The 18360-nt window shown below is 40.7% G+C and overlaps 1 protein-coding gene across 3 annotated transcripts in view; it reads left to right on the top strand.

Annotated features, from left to right (window-relative positions):
* Positions 1-18360, top strand: part of Sik3 (SIK family kinase 3) — a 181032-nt gene that overhangs the window by 88263 nt on the left and 74409 nt on the right. For all 3 annotated transcript variants that reach the window (XM_070038536.1, XM_070038535.1, XM_070038537.1), the window contains exons 2-3: positions 11127-11243; positions 15135-15198. In XM_070038536.1, the coding sequence (XP_069894637.1) occupies positions 11127-11243; positions 15135-15198 (181 nt within the window). The remainder of the gene's footprint in view (positions 1-11126; positions 11244-15134; positions 15199-18360) is intronic.

Raw genomic sequence — 18360 nt, 5'->3', positions numbered from 1 at the left:
GTATATATACATACACAAATACATATTTAGTTAAATTTTGCTCATTACTAGTGCTTTGCCACTTGAGCCATGTCCAGTGCTGGCGACTGAACTCAGGGTCTTGAGCATGCTAAGCAAGTGTACTACATTGAGCTATATCCCCAACCTTTAAATATGTTTATTCTAAGTGAAACTATTGCTAATGTCTAAAATATGTTTATTCTAAGTGAAACTATTGCTAATGTCTAGATGATTTTTTGGGTCTCTTTAGCAATGAATTAAAGGCCATGTCAGTTTGCTAAATTACTATCATCACGAGATGTAAAAGGTTTAATAGATGGTATAATAGATTGGCTTTTGCTTAAATTGCAATTAATAATTTTAATTATTAATTCCTTTCACTATAACAATATTCAATATTTGAATCAATACACAGTTGATAATTTTCTTTAAGTTAAGTTTTTGGTGCTGCTTTCTCAGCTTTTGAAGATTCTAGACTTGTACTTCAATGTTAGTTTAATACTCTCAGAGATGGTCAGTATTTAGGATGCATGTAATCTGTGAAGAGAAAGGCCCGATCTTGTTAAATGTTAACTCTCCTATATTAAGTATATTTTTTCATGTAGCTGTGATTGGACAATTAATGTGATTATGTGTAATTCAGTAATAATAAGCTACATTTTAATGGATATTGTTTATCTTCCTCCCCCTCCCACTTTTTAGAGTAAATATTTTGAGAACTGATTTGAAAATTAATTTGAGAATTAATGCTTACCAGACTTTCCAGAGATTCGTTTTATATAAACCACATTGCCCATTGTATGAAATATTAAGTTCATTATGGAAATGAATTCTTTTTTGAAAAATGTGACCATTATTAAAGAAAAAGAACTCAGCTAGAGCTAATGGAAAGTCATCACACAAAGCATTCTGATTTTGATGGAATTCCAGAAAGGTGTTACCTGCCAGCTGAGGTGGTGTGCAGTTCTGATTAATAAGCTATTGAGATGATGGTGCCATGCTCCTGGTGGGCTCATGAAGCTGGCTGCTTACCGCTGGGAGGCACAAGGCAGGCATCTCAGTACCATGACCATTCAGACTAGGCCTCATGGTTTGATCAAAATTCACCTTTTTCTTTTTTCTTTTGGTGCTGGTCCTGGAGTTTGAACTTGGGGCCTGCTCTTTGACCCTGAGCTTCTTTTACTCAAGACTTGTACAATACCACTTGAGCCACAGCTCCACTTACAGCTTTTTTGGGGTAATTTTTAGGGGGAGATAAGAGTCTTACAGACTTTCCTGCTTGAGCTGGCTTTGAACTACTATCCTCAGGTCTCAGCCTTCTGAGTGGTTTGGATTATAGGTGTGAGCTACCGCCTCCCCTCTCCCCAGCCAAGATTTAGCTCACTCTCCCAGTATCTAAGCATACCTGATAAATAAGACTTTCAAAAACAAGTATGGTGAGGTGTTCTCTGATAATGGAGATTGCATCCTGTTTTCCTGTAGTTCTCATTACCTAACAGTTGGGAGATGTCAATTAGGAGGAATAGCTATTGAGCTCTGCCTGTGTTTCCTTCCTCCCCTCCAACTCCTGTCATTTCATGCAGACAGTATGATGAGGCCTCAGAGGCCATGTTCATGTAATTTAACATATAAGCCATTTTGGTTTTGTTCCTGAGAACAGTATTGCCTTTGTAAGGTCAGCAAGATACCCAGTGTAATAAATCTCTGTGGGATAAAGTGCTTTAAAAAGCCTGACCATTCTAGGTATTGTGTCTAAATGTGTTCCCTCACAAACATGTTCTTGCAAGTCTGTGTTATTTTTATCTGTGAGTTAGCACTCCAGAAAGGAGTAGTGTGTACTTCATTGAGAACGTTCATCTTGAAATCCATTCAGCTTTCTGCCTTGGAACTTCTCTTTTCAGGCCTCATTGCCAAGTTCTCCACACATCATTCCACCATACCTTTATTTCTAAATTAAATTACTTTTGGGGTGAGATATTTTTCATTTTTCTTTCATTTCAAAACATTTCTATATCAGTTACTTTGTCTTTATACCCCTTTCTTAGATTATTGTTTCTTGGAACTTTCTTGTTTAATCATTTAGTTCAAACTTTTTGCTTCCTCATTTCTAATACTTTTCTATTCAATCCATCTCTGTTCAAAGCATCTCCCGGATTTGGGTATAGTTCAGTGTGTAGAGCACTTGCCTAGAATGCAGGAGCTTTGGGTTCAATCCTGTCTTCTCTTTTTCCTCAGCAAAAAATGAGTACCAAACTATTTTCTTGGTCTCTTCTTTGCCCTATTTCTACCCTGTAGCTCCAACCTCATTTCCCGTCTCTTACAGGCTCCATGACATCTTGGGTTTTGTTTTTTCCCTTTTTGGCACGCTGTTGTTGGCACTTGGTAAATGTTAATATAACAATAATAACCACAATAATGTCAGTATGCCTAAGAGAGTTGCCTATAAGATCAGAGACACTTCTAGGACTTCTGCTTTCTGAGAGGGTAAATGTAAACCAGATGGGAATTATTGGAACGGAGAAATCATTTTCTTTTTGTCTTTGAAGTTTTCCTTCTGTGCCTTGAATTTTAAGTAATCACCAGAAAATTCCCCTTGCTTCAGATGCCATGTATTAATTATGCACAATATACCATGTTCCAGCTTAGAAATGCTTCCAAGAATAATACATGTTTCATGGTATATTTTCCCATTCTCAGTAGGTTGTCCATTCTCTATCCTGCATGCACAGCAAACACATGAGCTCTTTTGTATTCATCATTCGGGATACAGACCAGATAAGCACAGAAAAATGAAAGTTCAACCATTCCCTCCCGAAATGCTAGATATTTTAAGTTATGGTTAACTATTTCCTTTGCAGTTTATTGAGAGCTGCCAGACTCTTATCGGTGGTGGCCATGTTGAGGCCCCTTGTCTGGAGTTGGCAGCAACCTGTACTCCATCCATTCCTTAAGTTTTACAGAAACAATCATGAGCGTGTATAAAATGAATAGAATACAGCCAAGTACTGTTGACTCACGCCTATAATCCCAGCTACTCAGGAGGCTGAGATCTAAGGATCATGGTTTGAATCCAGGCAGGAAAGTCCATGAGACTCTTATCTACAGTTAAGCAGCAAAAAGGTGGAAGTGAAGCTGTGGTTGAAGTGGGATAGCTCTAGCTGTGAGCAAAACAACAACAGCAACAACAAAACAACCAAAAAAACCCTCTTGGACAGTGCCCAGGCCCTGAGTTCAAGCCTCAGGACTGGTGTGCATGCGCGCACATGCGCGTGCGCGCACACACACACACACACACACACACACACACACACACACGCACACATGCATGAATAAGCACTTCTTTCCAAATACGCATCTTTGCTTTGGCTCTTGATATTTGATGATTTGTTCCCTGAAATGTGGATGCCAGTTAGAAAATGCGTTCCAGTGCAAAGGTTAGGACCTTCCCAAGAATGTGGCTGGCCTGTACCCTGACTGCATCCATGTGTGGCCAGCCTGTATCTTGACAGCAGCCATGTGACACAATATTAACCACGGCCATTTAGTGTTTATCATGTTTAGCTTAAGACTTTATGTTGGTTTGGGGTTTCTTTTAACCCATTTCTCTGGTAATCTATTGGGTAATTTTTGAAGAAAAGAAATCCACTGTGGCTGACGTAAAAAGCATTTGAGTATCATTTAGCAACCATCCCTTTCTTGCTCTGAGAAAGAATGAAGTCCTACAAAAAAAAAAATGGAGTGACTGGCTAAGGAAATGTCTTAAAAGTTTGCTTTAATTTAATTTACTTTACTTTAATAGTGAAGATGTACTATCTGCTTGAGCAAGACTTCTTGAAGATTCTCTGTATCTTTTTTTTTTTTTTTTTTTTTGTCAGTCATGGGGCTTGAACTCGGCCTGGGCACTGTCCCTCAGCTCTTCAGCTCAAGGCTAGTGCTCTACCACTTGAGCCACAGTGCCACTTCTGGTTTTCTAAGTGGTTACTGTAGATAAGAGTCTCACGGACTTTCCTGCCCAGGCTGGCTTTGAACTATGATTCTCAGATCCCAGCCTCTTGAGTAGCTAGGATTACAAGTGTGAGCCATCAGTGCCTGGCTTCTCTGTATTTTTAAAGAGGAATCCTAGACCAAAAACCTTGAGAACTGCCACTGTCTTCGGGCTGTAGTGAACCCTTCAGGCACGAGAAATGGATCAATTGCTCGATATACATTTTTAATGGAATTCAGTAGAATTCTTAGACTTTTGAGACCTTATTTGATTTCTTCCAAGGCCACTGCCTTGACTGAGCATTGAATGCCTTTGTCTTTATGCCAAGTTTCTGTGGTATGAGTAACAGTCTGTTCTCCATATTGTGTCAGATCTTTTAGAGTCATTTCCATCTAACACTTCCTTTAATTGATAGGTTCATTATCTAATTTATTAATTTCATCTAGACCACTTCTATCCAGTAGCTTGAGGGCCATATATAAAATATATATTTTTGGGGCTGGGAAGGTGGCTTAGTGGTAGAGCGCTTGCCTTGCATGCCTGAGGCCCTAGGTTCGATTCCTCAGCACCACATAAGCAAAAAAGAAAAAAGCCGGAAGTGGCGCTATGGCTCAAGTGGTAGAGCACTTCCGTGAACTGAAGCGCTGAGGGACAGTGCCCAGGCCCAGAGTTCAGGCCCCATGACAGTACCCCCCCCAAATAAATAAATAAAAATAAAATTTATATTTTTAATAGTGATTTTTTAAATGCTATAAGAAACGTATAGTTTTAATAATATATTTCATTTAGCTTAGTATCAAAAGATGATCATTTTCACATATAATTAATATAAAATTTATCAGTGAGATAGTTTACATTCCTCTTCTTTTTTCTTTTTTGGTTGATTGTGGGGCCTGAACTCTGGGCCTGGGTACTGTCCCTCAGCTCTTCAGCTCAACGCTGGTGCTCGATTACTTGAGCCATAGAGCCACTTCTGGCTTTGTCTGCTTATGTGGTGCTGAAGATCGAACCCAGGGCCTCATGCATGCAAGGCAAGCACTTTATCACTGAGCCACCTTTCCAGCCACACGTTCCTCTTCTTTTGAGGGGACAGTTCAAATTGGAGACTTCTGCTTGCCAAGCAGATACATTACAACTTAAACCATACCACCTTGCATACTTTGTAGTTTTAGTTTAGTTTTTTTTTTTTTGGTGGGGCTTGAACTTAGGGCTTGTGTGCTGCCCCTGAGCTTTTTCACTCAAAGCTAGCACTACTACTTTGAGTCATAGCACTACTCCTCATATTCTAATTGGTGATAAGAGTTTCACAGACTTTGCTGCCTAAGCTAGTTTTGAACCTTTATTCTTAAAAACTCTGCCTCCTGAGTAGCTAGGATTATAGGCATGAGCCACCAGTGCCTATAATTAAGATCAAAACAAGTTCTGATCTTAATGCTAAACTTTCCCCTGGTTCATTAGTTTTTATTCTTGCCTATCAATGTGATAGCAGAATATACAAGTGAATTAAACCTTTTTGTAAAAAAAAAAACATTGTTTTTGTCCAACTTCATTCTCTTTGAACATTACTGTGCTTATGATGAGATGAGTTAAAGGAACTATAGTTTTAGAAGTGAACACTGATAGGGAAAATGTCTGTTTTCTTCCCCCTTCTAGAGTGATCTGAGTTTCATTATTTTCTTATTATATGCCAATTTAAGAAGGATATGTCTTTGTGATTCACAGATTTCCAGCCTCAGTCTGAAAGCATATTCTTTGGGAGTTTGTCTTCTGTTTACTTGGTGATTTACTTTTGTTATAGACATTTAATTTTTCAAGCAACTGAGCTGTATTTGAAGGTAAACATTTGTTGTGTGGCCTGAAGCTGTGAAAATTCGCACCTATTATTCTGTTTCGGTATTCTCATAATAATCACGCGTCCCTCCCACTTAGCATTTTCTCTGTTTCATGAATATTCGTCTGCATGTTAGAAAGCCTCCCTTTTTCAGTTTGTGTCTATAGTAGGAGCTCAGCCTCAGGAAGGCACCTTCCTCCTAAGTCATCCCAGGAGGCATTTATTCCACCACCAAGTCGCAGTAGTTTCCTCGGGGGCCTTAGCTGCTTGCTAGAGAGTGCAGGGGGCGTCTGGCTTGCTGTGAAGAAGTGCAGCCTTGTGGTCAGGTCTTGCTGTGGGCTCCATCCTGTGGCCCAGGGTGACTTTCCTGAATGGAATGTGTTTTCCCCCAGCTCTGTTCCCTTCCTGTTCTTCCCCCATCAGAGGCACTAACCAGTTGGTTCTGAATGTCAACCACTAATGGTTAGCTGCTTTGCTTTTGGGCCCCCCAGTGTGCTCTTTGAATAAGGATTTTATGTGTTTTAGATTCAGGATTATGTTACTTAGTGAAGTCAGTCTTATCCATGCTTTTATGCCCAAAGTTTAAAGCTCTATTCTAGAAAACATTGAACTAGCAGTAGCACTATCTGTAATTAATCTAGATGGTAACCACACCACCACAGTGGACAATATGTTCCAAGACTCTTAGTGGATGACTTGAAACTGTGGGTAGTACTGAACTCTTATATGCAGCATTTTTCCCATACATAGTTACTTAAGATTGTTTATAAGGTAGGTATAGAAGTTGACAACAGTAACTAATAGTAAAGTAGAGCAATTATAGTGTAGTATAAGAAAAGTTATGTGAATATGCTCTTTCTCAATGTCTTACTGTGCACAAATTTTTACAGCTAGAGTACACAATTTCTTTTCATTTTTTTTTTGTTGTTTATTTCCCTTGAGACAAGGTCTTACTGTATAGCTCAGGCTGGCCTACAACTCACTGTGTAGCACAGACATGGACTGGCCTCAAATGGAGATCCTCCTACTTCTGCCTTCCTAGTTCTGGGATTAAAGTCATGTGTCCCCATACCTAGCTCCTTCTTCCTTCCCTTTTTTAAATTAAGAAAGGATTGCATTTTGTAGCCTAAGCTAGTCTGAGTGCTGAGATTGTAAATGTACATCACCACACCTGTCCAGTCTCTCTTTTCTAACTAAAACTAGAACTTTTACTTTTTCACTTACAGAACATGATCACTTGTCTTTGGGAAATCTGAATCGACAACATCACTGCTTTTGGACTTTGGGACCATTGGTTAAGTAAAATAAGGGTCACTACAGTACAGTGACAGTCTTGTGACCTGTTAACTAAGTTGCTACTAAGTGACTGATGAGAAGATAGCATGTTCAGTGCTGAACAAAGCGATGATTAATGTCCCCCGCAGGATGGAGCAGGGTGGTGCAAGATTTGTCATGTTGTTTAGAATGGTATACAATTTAAAACTTCAGAATTGTCTATTTCTGGAATTTTCCACTTAATATTGTTTTTGACTGCATGTTGTTGAAGCTGGGGAGAGTGAAGCTGTGGATAAGGCAATTACTATTGCAATGTGTTTATCTCATGCCACCCTGTATAGTAAGCAGGTTTTACTCATTAGTGCTTAGCACTTCATCCTCAACAATCCTTTAAATAAGGTTCTGTTGTTGTCCACATTTTATAGATATAAAGCCACCAGAAAATGAAATGACTTGCTTAATAGTATGAATCAATAATTCCAGAATTTTGAATCTGAGCAGCATGACTTCTTCAGAGTATTTGTTTTTCTTTCTTTTTTTGAGACAGGTTCTTACTGCATAGTCTAAGCTGGCCTTGAACTTGAGATTCTCCTGTGTTTCCTGACTGCTGTGAATGCAGGCCTGTTAGGTCCTTACTTTTAGGCTGTATATGCTGTTGCTAGGCACGCTTCACCCTCCATTGTTTTATGGAATCTTTAATCTCACTGCACTGAAGAGCAGACAGGAATTTGATGTTTTAATGTATTAAAACAACTCCTACCTTCTAGGAACAATTTATTCTTAGTGGAATTTCCTTTAAAAGATAAAAGTGCATTTCAATATATAGGACCGCAGTCCCTTATGCGAAGAAGTCAAATGCACTCCTTTAAAAAAAAAAAAAAAGTAACCGTTACTAGAAAACTGGAAGTGGCACTGTGGTTCAAGTGTAGAGCACTCACCTTGAGCTGAAGAGCGGAGGGACAGCGCCCAGGCCCAGAGTTCAAACCCCACAACCGAGCAAAAAAAAAAAAAGTAAACCCACATTTATACTGTACCTTTGTCTTCACTAAACTGTAATCTTTTATTCAGAACCAGATATATGTTAAGGTCCAGTTTTGTGCGCATTGATGATAGGGTTGGTTTTCTTGACCATTCCATTCTGAATGTTCTGTGCCTCAGAGAGCCAGTGCAGTTCAGGGTGAGTCCACTACAAAATGTCTACTTTATGACTTCTTCAATTACAGTGTGACCAGGTGGGAGGGAAAAAGTGCAAAAGTCTGGTCAATTATCTCAAGAGCTTTCTCTGAATGTCCTGTCAGCCAGTGGGATGTGAGGGGTGGGAAGGTCCTGATGTTCACATCAACACTCGTCTCTTACACAACGTGGCATACACATCAAGCACACGTAACACACACTGCTCCTTCAGAACGCACCTCCCACCATTTCCAACATACCTCACTGGAGTTCTGTTGTGAGCATTTGCTTGTGAGTTCTTGATCCTATTACATAAATGAAAGCACTCCTTCCAGTCCTAATTAAGGTTTTATTTATAATTATGAAGAACCCAACTATTTCTTCAATAGACACGCTTATCATGGTATTTGTGCTTTGAGAGCTGTCCTGAGGGAAGCAGGTGCAGATAGCAGACCAGTTGCTGCAGTTACAGTTCTGTATGTGATCTGACACAGACCACACACATGCTAGTCGTTCAAGGTCACAGGGACCCTGGATGTGACTCAAGGTTTACGTGGCTCAAGATTTCTTATAGACCAAACAGTTGGCAAGATCTGTTGATGATTTTATTTCTCTTCAATTAATTTCCCTACCACCTTTTTTACCCATTGTAATTCTTTCTGTTGTCAAACTTCCTTCTTCATGAATTCTTTCCCTGTATATAAGTCTCTTCCCTAGCTGAAGACCATCCACCTATATTCCATCCCTGTAACTGTGCAGAGCTCTATTATTTGTTCATTGTACTTGTGGTGTTCTATCATCTGTTGCGCACCTGTCTCTTTCCCTGCTAGATTGTGAGTTCCTTGAAGTTAGGGCCATGGCTGGTTATTCCTTGTCCCCTGAGCTCAGTCCATCACATTCCATCTACAAGCAAGGCTCCATGGTCTTAGTATTGAGCTGAAACTTGTCTTCTATATTCTTCATGCTGACATCTCTGAAAAAAATCCAACTAAAGTTATCTTCATGGTATTCATTACTTTATTTGTTCAAATAATTTACCATGTATGTTCCATTCTGTCTTTATTTCTCTGAGTTGAGAATTTTGCTCCTTATGTTTTCCTTGCTTCTCAGTAGAATTTTTTTCCCTTTCTCAGAATATAAAATCTTAGAATCTAGGGGCTGGGGAGGTGGCTCAGTGGTAGAGTGCTTGCCTTGCATGCATGAGGCCCTGGATTTGATTCCTTGGCACCACATAAACAGAAAAAGCCTGAAGTGGGAGTTATGGATTAAGTGATAAGAGTGCTTGCCTTGAGCGGAAGAGCTGAGGGACAGCGCCCAGGCCCAGAGTTCAAGCCCCATGACTGACCAAAAACAAAACAAAACAAAAAACTGGAAAAAAAAAAAAAAACCAACTTGGAATCTAAAGAATTGGAGGGGGCTAAGGTTTGTCTAGTCTCAGGTTTTCATGTAACTTACATTGGTGATAACTGAAGTAATTGAAATAGATATAAATATTTCCTTATCATTTTCAGTGATGCACTTTAGTGGGTTACAACCAAGTTTTCCACCTTTCATTCTACTTTAAAATGTTTGTTCTGCTGTGTGATGGTATATACCTTGGGAGGAAGAGACAGGAAAATCTCTAGTTCCATATCAGCCTGGGCTACACATCAATAACTTGTGTTTTTAAAAAAACACCAAACAACAAAAGAGTTTGATGTTGATGTCTTCAGAATAATGGGTCAAATGGAATGACACATTCTCTGTGGGAGCAATGTCTATATGGCACAGAAGGATCTTTGGATCTGGCTGTACATCACTTCTGAGGTTCATTATTTACTATGTGCCTCTATTTCCATATTAACAAGACAAGATTCATAATAATACTGGTGTTGCAGGTTTTTTGGGGGAGGGGTCATAGGGCTTGAATTCTGGGCCTAGGCTCTGTCCCTGAGCTCTTCAGCTCAAGGCTAGCGCTCTACCACTTGAGCCACAGTGCCACTTCCATTTTTCTGGTGGTTAATTGGAAATAAGAGTCTCACAGACTTTTCCTGCCTGGGCTGGCTTTGAACCATGATCCTCAGATCTCAGCTCTTCTCAGATCTCAGCCCCCTGAGTAACTAGGATTATAGGCATGAACCACTGGTGCCTGGCTGGTGTTGTGGATTTAAATGAGTTAATAGATGTAAAGCATGAAGAAGGATTACTTATTGACACACAATCACTATTCAGAATTGTTGCTACCACAAAACTGACCCTACTCTTCTTCCTCTTGAGCTACATAAGCACTGGTGAAGTGTGAGTAGCCCTGTGTGAGTTCTGGTGGAGCCTTGCTAAAATCTCACATACCTGTCCTATAAGCTTCTTATCTTGACATGAGGCCTTATATACTGCTCTCTGGGACCATAACCACATCTGTGCAGTCAAGAAATATTTGGTCAAGGGTTTGAATGGACCAAGGATTTAGAACCTTTTTTTTTTCTGCCAAGGGCCAATGGGATATTTATACTATCATCCACGGGCCATACAAGATGACCAATACAGGAAGATGGCCATGGGCAGTCAACCAGGAGCCTGCAAGAAACATACTTGTCTATCCAGTCATGTACCAAATGATTCCACATCTTATGGGGCCCAGAGGCTGCATATAACGCCCCCCCCTGCCCCCCGAAAGCAACTTAAGAAATTCAGAAGACCCATTAGCTTCTAGAGTTTGTTCCTTTGGCACGACCTTGTTCTAGGGCCCCATTTCCTGTCCTTTTACAAAGACTAAATTTGTTTTCCTCATTGACATTCTGAAAGCAAAACACTAGCAGTGTATTTTATAGACTATATTTTGAAGTGAATTTGATTGTCCTAAGTGAACTGTTCCTCTGTCAACAGGTTGCTATTAAGATCATAGATAAGACCCAGCTGGATGAAGAAAACTTGAAGAAGATATTCCGGGAAGTCCAAATAATGAAGATGCTTTGCCACCCTCACATCATCAGGCTCTACCAGGTAGGAAGATTCCTGGCATGGTGGGTGAATGGCTGTAGAATCAGATTGGTCTGTTTTATCTGAAGCTGCCTTTGAAGAACATGTGGATGTTGACAATCTGTGACTTTCTCTGTTTCTGTGTTCATATGTCCATCTCACTATCTACTCACTTTCTCACTCAGTATTTAATATCCTGTTTCTCCTCACTATTTACTAGTGAGGTCTGACTAACCTTGAATAGGTCCTATTAATTCTTTTTTTTTTTTTTTTTGGTCAGCTGTGAGTCTTGCCCTCTGGGCCTGGGAGCTGTCCCTGAGCTCTTCAGCTCAAGCCGAGTGCTCTGTCACTTGAGCCACGGGGCCACTTCTGGTTTTCTGGTGGTTAATTGGAGATAAGAGTTTCACAGACTTTCTTGCCTGGACTGGCTTTGAACTGTGATCCTCAGATCTCAGCCTCCTGTGTAGCTAGGATTACAGGCATGAGCCACCAGCACCCAGCTACTAATTCATTCTTTAAAATTTGATTCCTTAGCCGGATGTCAGTGGCTCATACTGTAATTCTAGTTACTCAAGAGGATCTTGGTTCAAAGCCAGCTCAGACAGCGAAGTCTGAGAGACTCTTATCTCCAGTTAACTACCAAAAAGCTGGAAATGGTACTGTGGCTCAAAGTGGTAGAGCACTAGCCTTGAGCACAAAAGTTCAGGGATAGCACCCGACATCAAGCCCAAGGATTGGCAGTAAAAGTAAAAAATAACATTGATTTTTTTTGGGGGAGGGACAGGCTTGTAACTCAGTGGTATAGTTTACCTAATATGAATGAGGTTCTGGTGTGAATCAAAAAACACACCTGTACAAACACATCCTTTCTAAATTGGACAAGGTGGCAAGTACCTGTAGTCCTAGTATTTGGAAAGCTGAGATAGGAGGATCATTGAGTTCCAGGCCAGCCTGGCCTGTATGCGTCCCTGCTTTAAGAATAAACAAACACCCCTACCCTCAAAACATAAACAAAACAAAATAATACCCTAAGAACTTGCTGACTTTCTCAGCAAGAATTACCCAAAGAGATTGTTTAGAAGGTGATAAGACCTTACTTTACTTAAGTTCACAGTCCTAAAGAAGGGTGGGAAACCCAAAGGAACAAAGACTTTGGAGAGGTGAAAACATAATAATGAATATTATTTTCTTGTACAATTTGTGTGTGTGTGTGTGTGTGTGTGTGTGTGTGTGTGCTAGTCCTAGGGTTTGAACTCAGGGCCTGGGGACTCAAGGCTCTACCACTTGATCCACAGCTCTACTTCTGACCTGTTTTGTGGTTAATTGGAGTTAAGAGTCTCACAGACTTCCCTGCTCCAGCTGGTTTTGATCTGTGATCCTCAGATCTCAGCCTCTTGAGTATCTAGGATTATAGGCATGAGCCATTGGTGACTCTCATAAAATTATTCAGAAATTAATTTTTGTGCTCATGTTCAAAATTGTGATGGCAATTCAGTTGTGGGTCTGGAACTCAAGACCTGGGTAATATCTCAGAGCTTTTGTACTCAAGACTAGCACTCTACCACTTTGAGGCACAAGCTATTTTAAGAATAGCTTCTTACCTCAATTAAAACCTACCCCTTTTCTTTTTTGTTGTTGTTTTTTTTTGGGGGGGGGGCGTCCTGTCGTGGGGCTTGAAGTCTGGGCCTGGGCGCTGTCCCTCAGCTCTTCAGCTCAAGGCTAGCGCTCTACCACTTGAGCCACAGTGCCATTTCTGGCTTTTTTCTTTTTGCTTATGTGGTGCTGAGGAATCGAACCCAGGGTCTCAAGCATGCAAGGCAAGCGCTCTACCACTGAGCCACCTTCCCAGCCCCCCGCTTTTTATTTTCTGCTTATGTGGTACTGAGGAATCGAACCCAGGGCCTCATGCATGCAAGGCAAGCGCTCTACCACTGAGCCACCTTCCCAGCCCCAAAACCTACCCCTTTTCTAACAGAGTCCTGGGTGTAGTTTTCTAAGGAAGCATTTAATTTTGATAATCTAGGATGAGATTCTATGTCATGGAAGAGGTTTTTGTTATACTTTTCTTCCTTTCCTAAGAAATATACATATTTCACATGAAGCCCTAGATTTGATTCCTTAGTACCACATAAGCAGAAAAGGCCAGAAGTGATGTTGTGGCTCGAGTGGTAGAGTGCTAGCTTTGAGCAAAAGAAGCTCAGGGACAGTGCCCAGGCCCTGAGTTCAAGCCCCAGGACTGGCAAAAAGAAAGAAAAAGAAAAAAAGAAATACACATATTTCATACCATCATCAGAGTGATCCTTTAGCCCTACTGAAAAAGCAGTAAATCTGATGGATGGAATTTCAGACAGAAGGGGAGGGACTTAGCAGGCTGGTGGAAGACATATTTTGGGCAAGGTGGGGTTTTGGGAACTGCTCAGATTGCAGTGTGCTGGTAGCAGTGGCTGCCTGTGCTCAGGACCAGCCCTGCTCCCTGCTTTCCACTGCAGGAGTCCCCTCCCAAGTTGTGAAGGAGGCGGCCACCCACTCAGTTCCTTTGCTGCTCTTAGACTGCAGTCAAGGCTTCTGACCCAGACACAGGAGTATGCATAAGACTGAAGAAAGCACACCAACAGCATGGGGCCCTGGGCCCACTTGCATGGCCTGTTATTTTTATGGAAAAGAAAACATGCTGCGATGTTAATGTGTGGCTGAGGCTGTAGCTTTAGAGTTCTGCTGGCCTCAGCTGCCTATGTGATGAAATGAATTAGTAGGAACAGAACTATTGAAGAGTATCAGACAGAATTCAGTGAAATGACACCCAAGAACATACTTCTTGGTATTTCCTGAAGTCCTATTCTATAGGCTTGAAGGTGTCTTAAAACCTTTGGCTTTAGTCAGTCTCTGATGGTTTATGCCTATAATCCTAGCTACCCAGAAATCTGAGATCTGAGGATCACGGGTCAAAGCCAGCACAGGCAAGAAAGTCTTCTAAGAGACTATCTCTTTTTAACCACCACAGGCACAAGACCTTCTTCTGAAAAACAGCTAATGTAAATAGGGCTGGGGCATTGCTCAAGTGATAGAATGCTTACCTAACAGTCATGAGGTCCTGAGTTTCAGCCCCAGTACTGCACTCCCCTTTCCCTCCTACCCCCTTAAAAAAAAGGTGGCAACTGGAAAAGCTAAAGCTGTATTTGCAATGCCTGTGTTTCTGTTGTGCAACACTGCTCTGCAGGAGTGCATGGTACATTATCCTGTGCTCCTTGAGAGGAGCGCTAGAAATGCAGTTAGTTACTGGGGAAATCTTTACTCTATTGTTTATATATGAGATATTTAAAATGTTTTCAGCAAGTGTGGTATATATTCATATATTTGACTGCTGGAATATGTTGATTAAAAAGGAAGACAAGACTGACAACATGAATTTTGAAAGGGTTGCAAAATGGGGATCAAGACATAATACGCATAAATCATTTGTTACTTAAAGGGTTTGTATTTTTTGAGTAAATGGATGGTAGGAAGGAAAGTTATCATTTCCTTTTTTTTTTAAGGCTCTATGGAGTTCTGTGCAGTTCTAGAACAATTCCTCATATTTTCATTAAAGTGTTTTTTATTTGGGTTGGGTTTGCGGGCACTTTTTGATTGGTGTTGAACGTGACATTTTAGTTCTTAGCTTCTGCTCTGCCTCTCAGCTTTGCGATCTTAACAGATTGCAGAGCTCTCCACGGAAGCTCTGTGTCCGTGTCTCAGTAGTGAATGCTTCCTGCTTGAAGAACTCCTAACATTTATATCTGTTTTCCCCAAAGTGTTTTACATTTCCTTTAAGTGTAATGGTTATCAATATTTCAAATGAGAAAAGTTATCAGTTTCTCTTCTTCTGATATCTGCCTGTCATTTGTGTCACTGTCTGTCACTTTCCTGCCTTTGCACCAGGTTATGGAGACAGAACGGATGATTTATCTGGTGACAGAATATGCTAGTGGAGGGGAAATTTTTGGTAAGTACATTTATTGCATTCTCTAACCAGCTATTGAGCACACTGGCAAAGCAAAAAGAGCTATTCAGTGTTAGGTCATGTGAACAACTGTCCTCTGCTACAGCTATTTGGTTTCAACAAAATAATTCTAACTCTTTGGATTCACCTAGTTAAATTTCTCTAGCATCTTTGTTTGCTTAGCAAAGGTATTTTGTATTCTAGTGAGGTATTGGGAGTTGAGATTAAAGGTGTCCCCAAACAAGCAGTCCCTCTGATCCTGTGACAGGGCCTTCCTATTGGCAGTTGTTTCTAGCTAAGGTCAGGTGTAACAACACTCCCTCAAGTGTGTCTGTCATGTGAGTCAGCACCACTGGGAACAGAATTCGTGCCCTAGTGACACCTTACAGCTTGTTCAAATACAACATGTAACTGCAATCCTTACCGGGCTCCCTGTTTCCCTTCATGGTTCTTCTCATAGTTTTGGAGGTTTTGTGATTTTTTTTCCTCCTACACTTACCCTTAGCACAATATCAGAAATAAGCAGGAGAATTTGTTACTAGAAGATCTGACTTTGAAGTGGTCAAAATAAACAGAAGTCTTCTCTTTGCTAACAGTGATTAGTGGAGTCAAGTAGAGGAAAAGAGAGTAAACTTTCCAATCTAAATTCACTTGTGTGTGTGTGTGTGTGTGTGTGTGTGTGTGTGTGTGTGTGTGTGTGTGTGTGTGTGTGTGTGTGTGTGTGTGTGTGTGTGTGTGTGTGTGTGTGTGTGTGTGTGTGTGTGTGTGTGTGTGTGTGCGCTAGTTCTGGGGTTTGAACTCAGGGCCTGGAAGCTATCCCTGAGCTTTTTTCCTCAAGGCTAGCACTCTACCCCATAAGCCACAGTTCTGTAACAGCTTTTTTTGTGGTTAATGGGAGATGAGTTTCATGAACTTCCCTGCTTGGGCTGGTTTCAAACCGTGATCCTCAAATCTTAGCCTCCTGAGTAGCTAGGATTACAGATGTGAGCCAACAACGCCCGTCTCAACAGAAGAAACTGGTCATGATGGCATACTTGTTATCCTAGCTATGGAAGGAAATATAAAATAGGAGGATCAAGGTCCATTTGCTGACTAACACAAAAATAAATGGGAATCAACTGTTGGCATGATTAATGCAAAGACTACTATGAAAACCTTATGTAGATATGTATGTATGTATGTATGTATGTATGTATGTATGTATTTAACTCTTGCTGGACTTTCTTGCTTATGGTTGGCACTCTGCCACTTAAGTCACATTTCCAGTCTGGCATTTTGCTTCTCCCTTCCTGAAAGTCTCACCACTAACCCTATCAGAGCTTGTTTTAAAAACTTTTTTTTTTAAAGAACAAAAAGCTGGGCATAGTTGTAATCCTATCTTACTTGAAGAAATGATTGGAAGATCACAATTTGAGGCCTCTCTGGACATAAAAGTTCTTGAGACTCCATCTTAACCAATATCTGGGCATGGTGGTATTTTCCTGTTTATTCCAGCACAAAGGGATGCACACTGTTTCCCCAGTAACATGGGGAAAGCACAAGTAGAAGGAGCCTAGCCCAGGCTGGTCCTAGAATAAAGTGAGACTCTTTCTTGAGACCTTATCTGGAACATAAAAAGTGACTAAAAGCATGACTCAAGTGGTAGAGCACATACATACCTATCAAGTGCAAGGCTCTGAGTTTAACCCCTTCCCCTTCCCCCAGGAAAGAATAAAAGGAACAGGCCTTCTAAAGTATATGGAAGAGTCTAGGGTTGGAGGAGTCCTAAGGACAAATGGCAAATGAAGGAACTCATGAACATCTATGAAAATTTGGTGCATCTGATAGTATGTAGTACTTGAACCAATATAATCCATTCAGTTTATACCTGTGCAGCTAAGTCTCCTTTCTACTAGCATCTGGACAGGTTGCTTTCTTCCCAGGAAGAGCAGGTCATCAGCAGTTACCATATTTCTCCCAATTAGTTATCTGTTGCTGATGCTGTCCTGCAGAGGCAGTGGAGAGATGAAGACTTTCTTCTCCTACGCAGCCTTGGTTTGTAGAAATCAGGGGAACATGCTGAGAATACAGAGATGTAGGGCATTCTTACCTAGCCGCCTAAGACAGTGGTTCTATGCCAGGTGAGGCACACTGAGAAGATTGCAAGCTGAACTCCCCTCTACTTCCCTAAGCTCTCATTTCCTGCATTGGGTTATCTTTCAGAAGTTTATTACCACCTCTAGTTCTAGGTCCTGGCTCACTTTTTGCCTGGTGAGAAAAACACCATAAAACAGCTCTTAATTTCTTCCTTAAGGAACTCGGGAGCTGTAGGGGTGGTAGTAAGTAAGTGAGGGAGAAGTTTCAGGAAACTGGCCCAGCCCTCAGCCTGACTTGCACCAGAGAGACTCAGGGAATAAGACATCTGGAAAGAACTTTCCTACAATCTGAACAAACCATTCCTTCAAAGGAGCCAGAATTTGATTGTATTGTTTGTAAGCCAATTTATGCCCCTGGGCATTGTTTAAAACAATGGAGCAATCAGCCATAATCAGTGGAGTTTAAGAGCTGGGTTTCATCAGAAAAAGACCAGAAGAGAATCCTACCCAAAACATGGTGATCCTAGCATAATGCTGGGTATAGCATAGCTTCACCTCCCAGAGGAGCAGTGTCTGAAGCTCCACTGACAATAACAAGCCTGGGAAGATGGGAGACATGTACATGTAATGAATGATGTAAGATGTCCAGTTTCCAACAACAGCAAAACTATAAGACATACAAAATCAAAGCAAAACTAACCAAGAAAAGTACAAACTATCTGCTGGACAAAAAGCAGACCACTGAAACTGTCTATTTTAGTGAGACCAGATGTCAGATTTATTAGAAGAAAAACTTGAGAGACATTATAAACATGTTTCCTGAAATAAAGGAATCAAAATTAAAGTAATAAATGAATGTGTGATGTTACTTAGAATAGAGAATGCCAATGAAGGGAAATTATTTAAGAAAACAAATGAAAGTTATGGAGTTAAAAAGTAAAATAAATGAAATAGAAAAATTCATTAGAGAGGCTTAGACATGGATTCAAAATGGCAGAAGAAAAAGCATACTTGATCAATAGAGATTGCGCAAACCAGAGAATAGAGATATGATGAACTAAAAACAGAGCCTCAGGGAAATTTGGGGCAC

Source organism: Dipodomys merriami, unplaced genomic scaffold, assembly GCF_024711535.1.
Source record: "Dipodomys merriami isolate MVZ:Mamm:240054 unplaced genomic scaffold, mDipMer1.0.p SCAF_29, whole genome shotgun sequence".
Taxonomy (NCBI): Eukaryota; Metazoa; Chordata; class Mammalia; order Rodentia; family Heteromyidae; genus Dipodomys; species Dipodomys merriami.
Note: the sequence above shows the minus strand (reverse complement) of the source record. Positions and strands in the feature narration are given on the sequence as shown.